Source organism: Poeciliopsis prolifica, unplaced genomic scaffold, assembly GCF_027474105.1.
Source record: "Poeciliopsis prolifica strain line A6 unplaced genomic scaffold, Auburn_PproV2 SCAFFOLD241, whole genome shotgun sequence".
Classification (NCBI taxonomy): Eukaryota; Metazoa; Chordata; class Actinopteri; order Cyprinodontiformes; family Poeciliidae; genus Poeciliopsis; species Poeciliopsis prolifica.
In genome coordinates, this window is record NW_026562616.1 from 1 (window position 1) to 13,800 (window position 13,800).

The window sequence follows — 13,800 nt, forward strand, 5'->3', positions numbered from 1 at the left end:
TGCCACTCACAACGTGACCCAAGAAGAGAACTTCTTCTTGCAGCAGGTGACATTTTTGATGGTTTTAGTTTTAATCCATAGCTTTGGAACCTCTGAAAAACCTGCTCGAGCCGATCTAAACTTTGATCTACTCCATTTCCGATGACAATGACATCATCCAGGTAGATGAGAAGAGTTTCCCACTGAAGGCCCCCGAGAACAAGCTCCATTGCTCTCTGAAATGTACTTGGAGCATTACATAGTCCAAATGGCATTCGAGTGTATTCATAAAGGCCCCATTTGGTGATAAATGCTGTCTTTTCTCGATCTTTACTATCCACTGCAATCTGCCAATAGCCGGATTGAAGGTCAAGAGTAGAGAACATGATGGCTTCACCCACAACATCAAGACATTCTTCAATCTGGGGTAATGGATAAGCATCCTTGATTGTTAGGTTGTTCAGACAGCGGTAATCTATGCACCATCTTACTCCTCCATCCTTTTTTCGAACTAGGACCACTGGAGAAGCCCACTCAGATGCTGAAGGTGTGATTATGCCCTCCGCCAGCATTTTTTTTAGATGTGCTTCCTCCTCGCCCTGAAATCCAAGAGGGGTTCTTCTCACAGGTTGACGCACAGGTCTGGCAGACCCAGTGTCAATTTTGTGTGTAACAGCAGACAAGTAGCCATGGTCAGAGTCACTTTTAGCAAAGATGGATTGGTATTTGAGGAGTAGCTGAATGAATCGCTGTTGCTGTTCCTCACTGAGGGTCTCACTTATGGTAGCCACCAAACTTTGAAGGTGCTCAGGAATGTCAGAGATTGTTGCTACTCTCCCAACCACCAGTGATGGTGCAGGCATTGCATCTGGTTTTGGTGCAAATGAGGGCAGAGGATAAACTTCAACTAAGAGTCCAAGACACACTCCTCTCTGTAGAGCCACTCTCTTGGTTGAAAAATTGCATACTCTGATTGGTGCCTTTGGCTTCATGGTGACAACAACACTTCCAGAGGCTACATTGTTTGCAATGTTCAAGGGTTCCAATAATGCTGTAACCCCTGGCTGTGGGTCCTCCACTTCACCCCACACAACACATTCAGATTTGGCTGGGATGATTGAGGTTCTTTCCAGAGTTACTCTAGCCACACAGTAGTCTGATCCATCATCTCGCACAATTTTTGAGGGGATCAATTCATCCCCAATGAAAACTTTGCCTTGGGTATAGATGACAACATCATGGGCCTTCATCAGATCCAATCCGAGGAGGACAGAGTCTCTTATAGGGGCTACATGTACTTCCCAGTCTATGGATTTGGACCCAATCTGGAAGGTCACTGTGAGTCCATGTTTAGCTTTCATGCCATCTCCGACTCCTGCATTTAGTAGGTAGGTATGGTGAAGGTCTGCGGGTGCAGAATTACCATTCAGGATTTTCTGATAAAGCTCCTCTGATATTACAGTTGTCTGAGCTCCAGTATCAGCTACGGCCTGCGTTGGGATGCCATTTAGGGTCAGTAGAATTTGCAGGCTCTCACCCTTCTTCTTAGTGCAGCCAACCTGTCTGCCTTGTAGTTGGTAATCTGAGGTTGTGGTTCCATTTGACTGCAGTGGGTTGTCTATATACTTGTCGCTATTGTTTCTTGCAGTCACAGGACTGGGAGCCCTAATGCAGTCCTTCCTAAAATGCCCTGTCTCCCCACACTTAAAACACGGGCCAGTTGTTCCACGATTTGGACTTGGAGTTTGAGAACGCCCTCTGCTGGGCTGCATGTGCTGATAATTTTGTTTCCTCTCTGTTGCAGGACTTTGGGCTGCCTTGGAGTTTTGGAATCCGACACTTATGGCTGTAAATTGGCAACCTGGAGCTGTAGGTTCCCCACGGTGCTAACAAGGGTCTTCACTTGTTCTGCCAGTGCAGCAAACTGATCAGCTGTGACATACTGGGGAGTACTGACCCTGCGGGACATTGTTGCACTGTCATCGCACATGTCCCCCTCATCAACCCATGAAATGCGCCTTGCTCTGTTTTTTACTTCTGTGTCCCGACCCACCGTAGCTTTAAAGTTATGCTCATGAGCCTCCACAAACTTTTGGGCCTCTATGAAGGAGCTTGGGTCACGATTCATTACTTCGTATGCTACTTTCTGGTTTCTTAGGCCTTTGAGGAAAGCATCAGTTGCCAATTGGTCCTGCAGCAGGAGATCTACCCCTGGATATGCAAGGGTGGTCAGGCGTCTTACCTCCTCTGCAAACTCAACTGATGTCTCCCGCCCCTGTCGAAGTTCTCCCAGTCTTCTTCGTACTGTTGTGGGAGGGTCTTTTTTCCCAAAGCGTTGAGTGAGCTGTTCCACCAAGAGAACATAATCTTCCTTTGTGCGCTCTGGTAATGAACAAACGTAGCGTACTGCAGCTCCCCTCAGACACTCGTGCAGCCTGTCCACTCGTTCAGCAGCAGTCCATCCGTGTTTCCTGGCTTGGCGTTCGAACGGCATCAGAAAAGAGTCCCAGTCCTCATTTCCATCATATGTGGCTAATATATGATGGCCTCTGAAGAGGCCTCTGAAACTCTGACCAGTTATAATGGCCTCCAGTATTATTTTGCCTTCTTTCATCATTGTAGGTAAAAGTGTGTTGGGCCTCAGGTTCACTGTCCCTGATGTCTCTGTGTCTTGGGTCAGGTCCAGGGGTGGTGGTTCGTCTCACTGGGCCTGAGCTTCGTGATCTTTCATTTATAACCTCCAGCTCAGCTGCAAAAGGAGCGTGAATACGTGGTCTAGTTGTCACATCCAAAGGGCATGTGTTTCACATGTATGCCTTTCTCTTGTAGAATGAATTGGAATTAAGTCATCACTCCTCTCAGGAACAGTACCTGATGCTTGGGTTTGCTGTACAGCTGATTGTCCAGTTATATGTGAAAGGACAGGAGCCAACATCATTTGAAAGTGTCTTGTTTGTTGATTTTGGTTTTCCAGCAAAGCCTGTAACCACTTTGGAGCTGTGTCTGCCTCTCCAGGGCCAGCTGTAGCACCTTGTAAATCCTCTGTCATTTTATTTTATTTATTTTTTTTCCGTTGGTAAGTTTGCTCATGCTCTTATATTGACAGAATACGACCAAAAACAACCTTCTTCAACGCTGTGCCAACTTTGTTACTGTTGCCGTTATTGTGAAGGGCTGGACCGGAAGTGCTACGCGGTAGTACTGCAGCAGCTTTATTACTGTCTCAGCGCGATTTCTTTTCCTGCTCTAGTTGTAGCTTGTCTTTAAGTTGTAATTAGTTCAGGATGGCTTGGATATTTTTCTTTACGATTGGATTCACTCACAAAAGTCTTGTAGATGATCCCACTTCTGACCAGTTGTCGTGCTTTTTGATTTCCGTTGTTAAGGAGGCGTGTCGGCACTTGAAGATACACGACAAAAAACGAAGGGTCTCTTGCAGAAACTTTACTCCTTCCAGCACACGGAGGAATTACAACAAAACTGAGCTGTTGCCACAATGAACTGTGTGGCTTCTGGCCTCTAGCTCTGGCACGGACAGCGTTCAGCGATGTCCGGGCAGCGAGCGGTGAGTGCCATATCCAACAACAGTAAAAACATAACGGATCAGCTGTTAGAACTGGTTGCTAAGGCAACCCCAGCTGTCAAGAAGAATAAACAGACTTAAAACAACAAATCTCGCGATGCGACCTTCCTTACAATATATTTTAAGCCTGAATTCAACTAGAAATATATAAAAATCTAAAATAATCAAATTCAACATGTTTTGTGGTGCGTTTCTACTGGTAACCAATCATTTTACAATAAAAGGGATTTATTTTTTCAAGTATGTTTTTATCGGAGCTGACAAAAATCAAATTTGGGGTCCTCAGGACTCCATCTTGAGGCTCCTGTTAACTCAGGTTATCACAAGAAATAAGATTAGCTAGAGTAGCTACAGATGACACTCAGCTCTACATTATGATGACTTTCAGTGAATCTTAACCATCCAAGAAGAAATCAATGCATGGAGACGTAATAAAACCTGTTTCTAAGTATTTGAAACAACATGAAAGTTTTTTCAACAACAAAAAGACTTTCATGTTGGAGGATATTGATGGAGGAGTTTTGACACTCCTCCATTGTTTATGGAGGACTATCAATAGAGGGTTTCTATTTGATGGCTTTTATTTTAATTTTCTGAATTTTAAAAACTATTATTTTGGTTTACATTTACAGAATTTTCTGCAATTACATGATCTCAGTTTTAGACACATACAAATGTCAGAAAATTAATCAAATTTGTGATGGGTTGAAATTTTGTTATCTCAGAGGCTGACTAGTCTGATTTGGCTGAAGCAGTGGCCAGATTCAACCAGCAGGGGGAGTCTAACGCTTCCGCTAGTCATAGTGAAGAGCACCGGAATTTCCTCCTTAGATAAAAAATCATCGCTGGAGCAGACGCACCGTGTCCGGGTCCTTTTATCAAGACATCCCCCTTTTACAGGTAAGAGTACATACATAAATACACACTTCAGGTTGTAAATAAGTTTATTTACTTTCGGAAAGCTGTAAGTTATTTTCGATGTTTCTAATGTTAAAAAATTCCGTTGTTAGTTCCGTTGTTAGCACCGTGCTAAGATACTGCTATCTCAACGCTGACGCCATTGTGTATGTTGGAAGCTAAACTGAGACAACATGTTGACGCCATTTTGTATGTTGGAAGCTAAACTGAGATAACATGTTGACGCCATTTTGTATGTTGGAAGCTAAACTGAGATAACATGTTGACGCCATTGTGTATGTTGGAAGCTAAACTGAGAAAATAATCGCTGGAGTAAAAGCACCGTGTTCGGCTCTTTTATTAAAATATCTCCCTTTTAAAGGGCATTTACATGAGCTGATAGGTTTTAAACAGCAGGATTTAGACTGAAAAATGTTTTTATAAGATCATTCAGTTTTGTTGTGTATGGAACACTAGTTCAAAATAAATGATGTCCAAGCAGACGACTGGAACAAGCACATAGCAACATTTTATTTCCAAACGGGAACTCACTTCTTCTTCTGTAGTTACAGGTTCTCTAACCAGACTCTCAAAAACCACGAGAGCGCCACCTACAGAGTTTCATTAATTTCTGTCTGGAACACCACAGCTCCTCCCCTGTAAAATCAGTACTTCTCAATCAAGTATACATTTTTCAGGATTTTTTTTTTTTCGTATGAACATAACTGAAAACAAGAAACTTCTTCTAACTCTCATTTAGAGTTGTAATTTCAAGTTCAGTCTGTCAGGAGGACGCCGGTTCCTCACTGGACGAGTGTTCCTTTCGACTGTAGGCGAAGACATGTCTATTGGTGGACTTCCAACAGTTTTTTCTTCCACCTGTTGATCCACACCTTTAGTTGTAACAAGATCAACATCCTCATTCCAAAAGTTTCCTGTAGACAAGTCTGTCTGTGTAACACAAACTGGATTTCCATTTACACCCAGAATCTGATTTACATGTCTTTTAACACATTTTCCATTCACTTCCACACTGTAAGTTACAGGACCCAAAATCTCTTGTACAACTCCGTTCAACCACTTCTCCCCTCCCCTGTAATTCTTTACTAAAACAGGTTGACCTACTGTGAACACTCTAAGACGTGGGAGCATTGGTTCCGTTCTTTGTTACATCCTATGAGAAAACTGGGGTCTGATCAGTGACAGTCTTGTTCTAACTTGTCTTTTTAGGAATAACTCAGCAGGAGTTTTCCCTGTGGTTGTATGGGGTGTGTTTCGATACCCTAAAAAATTTGCAACACAGTGCTCAAGTGTTAAACCACCTACAGCTCGATTCTTGGCTAGTGACTTTTTGAGATTTTGGACTAAGCGCTCTGCTAGTCCATTACTGGCAGGGTGGTAAGCAGGTGACTTAATGTGCTGCACTCCATTCTTTTTTAGAAAAAACTCAAAATCTTGTGAAACAACTGAGGACCGTTATCTGTAACAACTTCTTTTGGTAACCCATAAGCAGCAAACAAATTCCTCAGTGTTTCAATGGTTTTGACTGAAGTCGTAGTATGCATGGGAATAATCTCTGGCCATCTAGCATAGGCATCCATAACTACTAGAAACATCTGCTTGTGGTCCTCTGCAAAGTCCAGATGGATTCTCTCCCACGGGCTGGCAGCCCACTTCCAGGTATGCACTGGTGCTGTACAAGGCATACTACGCTGCTTTTGACAAATAGTACACTCACTGACTTCCTGTTCAATGCACTCATCTACTGCTGGCCACCAGAATAAACTTCTGGCAAGAGATTTCATCTTTACTATTCCCCAGTAGAGAGACATTAGGGACAGGTTCTCGTCAAGTCCCATTTTGACAGGTCCCCTTTGACCTAATTTCCCCCCCCCTCCCCCCCTCCCTCCCCCCCCTCCTCCTCCTCCTCCTCCTCCTCCTCCTCCTCCTCCTCCTCCTCCTCCTATTGATTTTTATCTTTTTAAAGAGTAATACCAATACAACAACAGTTATTTAATCGAGAAAAATTTATATAATTATATACTATGTCTACTGAAGGTTTAATTAGATTTGGAATGGAGATGTTGCTTCTGATTCTGCGACTGGCGTACAACTGTGGTCTGAGTGGGGGGTTGATCAAATATAGGGTACGGCCTGTGAAATCCATATGGTCTCTGTGTTAGGTTTTTTCTGTTTTCTCTCTGCTGAATTCAGAAAATGTCGTATATCTGACTTTCTTTTTAAGAGTAATACAGCACCCAACAACAACAACAATTATTTAACCAAGTAAAAAAAAAAAAAGTATATAATTATGTAGTGAAGTTGAAATAGATTTGGAATGGAGATGTTGCTTCTGATTCTGTGTCTTTATTCAGCCAGGCATAGAATTGGAGGTCCGAGCTGCGATACGCAGAGGCTTGCTTGCTTGCAAGTAGGTGCGAACTTTGCTGGATGCAGACAGAATGACAAATTAGCCACCTCGGGGGAATTCAGAGCAAGACCCTCATGAACCCCGCTGGTTCATGAGGGGGGCAAACCAGAGCGACATCTGGTTTTTTTTTTTTTTCTCAGTTTATCGCTCTTTGTCTGTTTAGGCCAGCCAGTTAACACCAGCTGTTTCACCACCTTTAACATAGGATCTTTGTCTGTTTCTTTTGCAACCTCCTTTGCAGTGATAGGTAGCTCGTCAAGATAAGATACTTTGTAAATAGGGTTTGACACCACATCCACATTTGGTTTCATCGGTAACCTTGATAAGCATCCGCATTACTGTGTTGCTCAGATCTTTTGTACTGAATCTCATATTTGTAGGCAGCTAGAATTAGAGCCCACCTTTGCAATCTAGCAGCAGCTAGTGTTGGTACACCTGTTTTTGGTCCCAAGATTTTTAGCAATGGTTTGTGGTCTGTTACCAAAATGAATTTCCTTCCATAAAGATAGTCATGGAACTTCATAACACCAAACACTAAACCAAGTGCTTCTTTTTCAATTTGAGTAGTTTTGTTCAGTCTTAGTTAGCATTCGTGATGCAAATGCAATCGGTCTTTTGCTTCCATCTTTCATTTGGTGACTATTACAGCACCAACTCCATAAGGAGATGCATCGCATGCTAAAATAAGTGGTAACTCTGCATCAAAATGTACCAAGATTTTGTCAGATTGAAGAGCCTTCTTGGCATTCTCAAAAGCATTCTGACAACTTTCTGACCAACTCCAGTCTGCATCTTTGTGTAGCAGTGCTGACATTGGCTGGATCAGAGTCGATAAGTTTGGTATAAACTTCCCATAGTAGTTTAACAGAGCCAAGAATGACCTAAGTTCAGTTACATTTCTTGGAACTGGAGCCTTCTGAATAGCGGTTGTCTTTTCCTTCATAGGATGAATTCCAGTAGCATCAATGACATGTCCTAAATATGAAACACTGTCTTGCATGAATTCACATTTTTCTCTCCTTACCCTAAGGTTGTAGCTTTGGAGCCTCTTAAGGACCTCCTTTAAGTTACTCAGGTGGCTTTCTGCATCTTTACCAGTTATCAAAATATCATCAAGATAGCAGATAACACCATCCATGCCCTGAAGTACTTGATCCATTATTTTCTGGAAAATTGCAGGAGCACTTGCAACACCGTAGGGCAACCTGTTGTATTGATACAGCCCTTTGTGAGTGTTGATGGTCAGGTAGCACCTAGAGCTGTCCTCCAACTGGACTTGCTGGTAAGCCTGCGATAAGTCTAGTTTGGTAAATTTCTGACCTCCTGCTAATTTTGCAAATAGATCTTGCATTTTTGGAAGTGGATATTGATCCACGTTTAACCATGGATTGATGGTGACTTTATAGTCTCCACATAGTCTCACACTGTCATCCTTTTTAGGTATGCACACTATTGGAGCAGCCCACTCACTGTAATTAGTGGGTGAAATAACTCCTTCTGCCTCCAATTTTGTCAGTTCCTTTTCAACAGCTCCTCTTAATGCATATGGAACATTTCTTGGTTTGTGGAACTTTGGCGTTGCTTCTGGAACAACATGTAACTTGGCTTTAATACCTTTCAACTTGCCTAGCTCAGGGTTGAACACTGATCCATACTGAGCGCAAATGTCTTCCACTGTTACTGGAGCCACTCTGTTCACCTGTGACCAGTCTAGCTTCAACTGGCTAATCCAGTCTCTACCCATCAAAGCAGGGCCTCTTCCTTTTACTACTAACAGTTCTAGTTTCTTAGTGGTCTCTTGACATTTCACTTTGCCACAAATTTACCCATCAACTGTAATGACTCTTGACTGTACGTTTTAAGTACACAATTTGCTGAACTAAGTTTGACTGATTTAAATCTGCGCCTATACAGATTTTCAGATATCACTGACACTGCGGCACCAGTGTCTAGTTCCATCTTCACTCTTGAACCATTTACACTGACATACACATAGTAAGGCTTTACAATGTCATCATTACCTGTGTTCATTTCAAACAGACCAAAATCTGGACTGTCCAATGTCAGATCTGGAACAGTGTCAGAGTTCGGTGCAGCTTCCGTCTTGCACTGAACCACATTACTGGCTGCTCTGTCTTCTCTGACTTGATGTGACAGGAATTGGTTGTCCTCGGGATCTTTTTAACCCATGCTGGTTGCCTGGATCTGCATCCTGGGGCGCATCTTCAGGGGGGCTATGCAGACTGTGGACATCCTGCTGTTGAACGCAGACATCATGGCGCTGCTTGAGAGCGCTGGGTTGCCTCTTAAAATCCAGATGCATGGTTCCTTTGGTCGTACTCGAACAACCTTCTTTACGCGTGCAACAGGCTTTTGCGATGTGTCCCTTTTTCTTACACTCGTGGCACTCACTTTCTTTAAACCTGCAGTCATTCGGGTTATGATTTTTCCACCGCAGCGATAACAGGGCTTACCGGCCACTGTATTTTTTCTCAGCTTCACGGTATTTTGGTTTCACTCTTTTGTCCACTACATGAGCCTTGAAAGCTTTCTGTGCAAATTGCTGTGCTGTCCTTGGTTACCTCAAAGGATAGCGCCATCTCTACAGCCAGCGGCAGCGTCAAGTCTTTGGTGTGCGCGGTGCTGAGTAGACGGTCTCTCAGCTCGCTGCTCTTTACCCCACAGACAAATCTGTCACGCAGAGCTTCCTCTAAGAAAGTCCCGAATTTACATGTAGCTGCTACTTTTCGTAAACTAGCCACGTACTCACTGATTGTTTCATTGTCTTTTTGGTTTCTTCCGTGAAACTTGCACCTTTCTGCAATAAAGTTAGTCTTCGGTACGTAGTGCTTCTGCAGCAAACCCACCAGCTCCTCGTAGCTTTTCTCTGACGGTTTATCCGGAGCACACAGGTCCATCAGCAAGCTGTGGGATCTTTTTCCCACCACCGTGAGAAATAACGACTTAGTTTTCTCATCTTTAGTGTCCAAGTCGTTGCCGCAAAATACTGCTCGAGACGCTCGCGGTAGTTGTCAAAACTTTCCTCACTTTCCTCGAAGTGAAAATCTTCTGGCTTTCCAAACGCCATCTTTGTAGCTCTGGTTCGGCGGTCCTTTCACTCACCCAAACGGTCGGCTTTTTAACGGTCCCGTTTTGCCTCTATGGAACCGCAGCTTCTGCGCACTCTGTGCCTTCCAGCTTGAACAATCCCATCCTCGTCGCCAAAATTCTGTTGTGTATGGAACACTAGTTCAAAATAAATGATGTCCAAGCAGACGACTGGACCAAGCACATAGCAACATTTTATTTCCAAACGGGAACTCACTTCTTCTTCTGTAGTTACAGGTTCTCTAACCAGACTCTCAAAAACCACGAGAGCGCCACCTACAGAGTTTCATTAATTTCTGTGTCTGGAACACCACAAGTTTGAAACAGAAACCACATTCCCTAAACTGAGATAATAATCGCTGGAGCAAAAGCACCGTGTTCGGCTCTTTTATTAAAATATCTCCCTTTTAAAGGGCATTTACATGAGCTGATAGGTTTTAAACAGCAGGATTTAGACTGAAAAATGTTTTTATAAGATCATTCAGTTTGAAACAGAAACCACATTCCCTCTAAACAAAAAAAGAACAATTGTTTAAATAAGACATTAGAGAAGGCAGAAAATGTGAGATAATTAACACCATATTGTATCTGATTCTCATTAGAAAATAAATAATAAACCTGAGATTAACAGAAAATCTTCCATAGGATCCTAGAAATACAGAAAAACAGGAAATAGTTCAGAGAGAAAAAACTCAAAGAAAACATTCAGGATCATATGTGTCACCTACCTTCCACCAAACTACCGGTGTTGGAGAAATTGTGATATTGTTAATCAAATATTGTTATTCTCATTGCTTTATTATGTGTCTTTCTTTATGCTTTCATTTTAGTTAATCTCATTATATAATTAAGATTATTTCTGTATTGTTGATTAACTCTGATTCCTTTCTCCGAAGGCCTCACTGATAGAGAGCAGAGACGAAATGGCTTCCAGACCAGACGATGATCTCTGCTGTCCTGTCTGTCTGGACATATTCAAGGATCCTGTTCTTCTGTCATGCAGCCACAGCTTCTGTACGGAGTGTCTGCAGAAATCCTGGAGAGAGAAACCAGGAAGAGAGTGTCCAGTTTGTAAAAGGAGATCATTCATCAAAAATCCACCACGTAATCTGGCTCTGAAGAATCTGTGTGAGACTTTCTTACAGCGGAGACAGAAGAGAGCTTCAGAGGATCTCTGCAGTCTGCACTCTGAGAAACGCAAACTCTTCTGTCTGGACCATCAGCAGCCAGTGTGTGTCGTCTACAGAGACTCAGAAAACTACACCAGTCACAGATTCAGACCCATTGATGAAGCTGCTCAGCAACACAAGAAGAAGCTTCAGGAAACTCTGGAGCCTTTAAAGAAGAAGCTGGATCTCAGGAAGAAAGTTCAGGAGGAGTTTGGTCAGACAGCAGAACACCTGAAGGTCCAGGGACGACACACAGAGAGGCAGATTAGGGAGCAGTTTAAGCAGCTTCATCAGTTTCTAGCAGAGGAAGAGGAGGCCAGGCTGGCTGCACTGAGGGAGGAAGAGGAGCAGAAGAGAGGGATGATGAAGGAGAAGATGGAGGCTCTGAGCAGAGAGATAGCAGCTCTTTCAGACACAGTCAGAGCCACAGAGGAGGAGCTGAGAGCTGAAGACGTCTCATTCCTGCACAACTACAAGGCTGCAGTGGAAAGAGTCCAGCGCTGCCCCCTGCTGGAGGATCCACAGCTTCCCTCAGGAGCTCTGATAGACCAGGCCAAACATCTGGGCAACCTGGCCTTCAACATCTGGAGCAACATGCAGACCATGGTGACCTACACTTCTCTGGTTCTGGACCCAAACACGGCTGGTAAAGAACTCCATCTGTCTGAAGATCTGACCAGTTTGACTAGAGGAGAGAAACAGCAGCTTCCTGATAATCCAGAGAGATTTGATTATTACTGGTCTGTTCTGAGTTCTGATGGTTTTAACTCAGGGAACCACAGCTGGGATGTTGATGTTGGAGACAGTTTATACTGGAGACTCGGTGTGATAGAAGAGTCTGTTCAGAGGAAGGGACTCATAAAGTCTGGATTGTTGTTTATACGGTTCTATGAAGGTGAATACTCAGCATGGTCTCCACCAGCTCCTTCCACTCGTCTCTCAGTCCAAAAGGTTCTCCAGAGGATCAGAGTGAATCTGGACTGGGACAGAGGAAAGCTGTCCTTCTCTGATCTGGATACTAACACACACATACACACCTTCACACACACCTTCACTGATAAGATGTTTCCATTCTTCTCCACTAATAAAACCTTAAAGATGGAACCGATGAAGATCTCAGTGATCAAGCAGCAGCTCTGATGATCTCAACATAAATAACAAAAAGTCCAAATATAACATTATTGATCAGGTGATTGATTGGTTTTATCATTGATTATATAGTTTGCTGGTTTGGTGAATTTCTGATTGTCATTATTAAACTGTTTTTAATCTGGAAACTGGAGACTTTTTCATATATTTCTGTGTTTTCCACTGTAATGTTTTGAATGTTTATTATTTACAATTTGATGTAAATAAATTAGTTGGTTTTGAAAACTTGCTCTTTCAATTGTACTTGTGATGGATTACAAATGAAAACTATCCCAACATGTATCCACATGTCAATATATTTCCTTCTGGTTGAATTATTATTGCTTACATAAATGTTGTAGATTATTATTTTTTCCAAACCTGAAGATTTCTTTTGTTTTTCGTGTTAATTTTGGAAGAATTTTATGAAAATAAATATTAGCTGGTTTATGGGATTAATTGTTCATGAATGTCTCTTGTTAACCTGAAACAGCAAAAATAAAACCAATGAAAACAGATAAAGTTGCAAAGTTTAATTTTATTGATGGCTTCAGATTAATCTGAAACCTTCTGCTTAATCAGAAGATTAAATCACAATGTACTGATGTCTCTGCACAAGACCAAAATTTCATTTGATTTGTAATCAAAAATGTTCTTCTCAGTTTCTATAAGCTGAATTTTTTACAACTCAGGTTTGGTAAACATTTTATGCAGATATTTTGTTGAATGTGCAACATGTACAATTACATGTTTTATATTAAATTACTGCAATTTATTGAAAATATTTTGTTTACCTCGTCAAAAATGTGAGTACATAACTATTATTTGTTGTGAAAGTACATTTGTTTCAACTTTTACAAATATAAACACACAGAATAGTTAATGTAAGAGTTATTAGGTATGAATAAACAATGATTAAGTAATAATGGTTAAATGAGGCTAAATTAAGTGAAGTTGGTATAAAGTGCTATCAAATATTTTGCGTTTTCTGTTATGTTTTTGGAAAAACTTAAATAGTTAAAAAAATACCCCTGAAGTTTGTTGCCACAGATTTCAGATCTGACCAGTTTGACAAGAGGAGAGAAACAGCAGCTTCCTGATAATCTAGAGAGGATTTATGATGATTCCTGGTTCTGATGGTTTTAACTCAGGGAACCACAGCTGGGATGTTGATGTTGGAGACAGTTCACATTGGATAGTTGTGTGTTAGAAGAGTCTGTTCAGAGGAAGGGAATCATAAAGTCTGGATGGTTGTATGTACGGTTCTATAAAGATAAATATTCAAAATAAATATCCACCAGCTCCTTCCACTCGTCTCTCAGTCCAGAAGTTCTCCAGAGGATCAGAGTGAATCTGGACTGGGACAGAGGAAAGCTGTCCTTCTCTGATCTGGATACTAACACACACATACACACCTTCACACACACCTTCACTGATAAGATGTTTCCATTTTTTGACACTTTTAATATATTAAAGATCCTACCACATAAGATGTCAGTGATTAA

General features: G+C 42.0%; 1 protein-coding gene across 1 annotated transcript; it reads left to right on the forward strand.

The window, feature by feature from the left end:
* Positions 1-4,394: 4,394 nt before the first annotated feature.
* LOC129357342 (nuclear factor 7, brain-like) lies at positions 4,395-12,443 on the forward strand. Its single transcript, XM_055026643.1, has 2 exons — positions 4,395-4,462; positions 10,895-12,443. Exon 2 carries the CDS (start codon positions 10,922-10,924, stop codon positions 12,305-12,307), a length of 1,386 nt encoding a protein of 461 aa, XP_054882618.1. The 5' UTR covers positions 4,395-4,462; positions 10,895-10,921; the 3' UTR covers positions 12,308-12,443.
* The last annotated feature ends 1,357 nt before the right edge of the window (positions 12,444-13,800 follow it).

Excerpts from the sequence above, each read along its gene's own strand:
- LOC129357342 (XM_055026643.1), top strand. The coding sequence starts at position 10,922 with ATGGCTTCCAGACCAGACGATGATCTCTGCTGTCCTGTCTGTCTGGAC.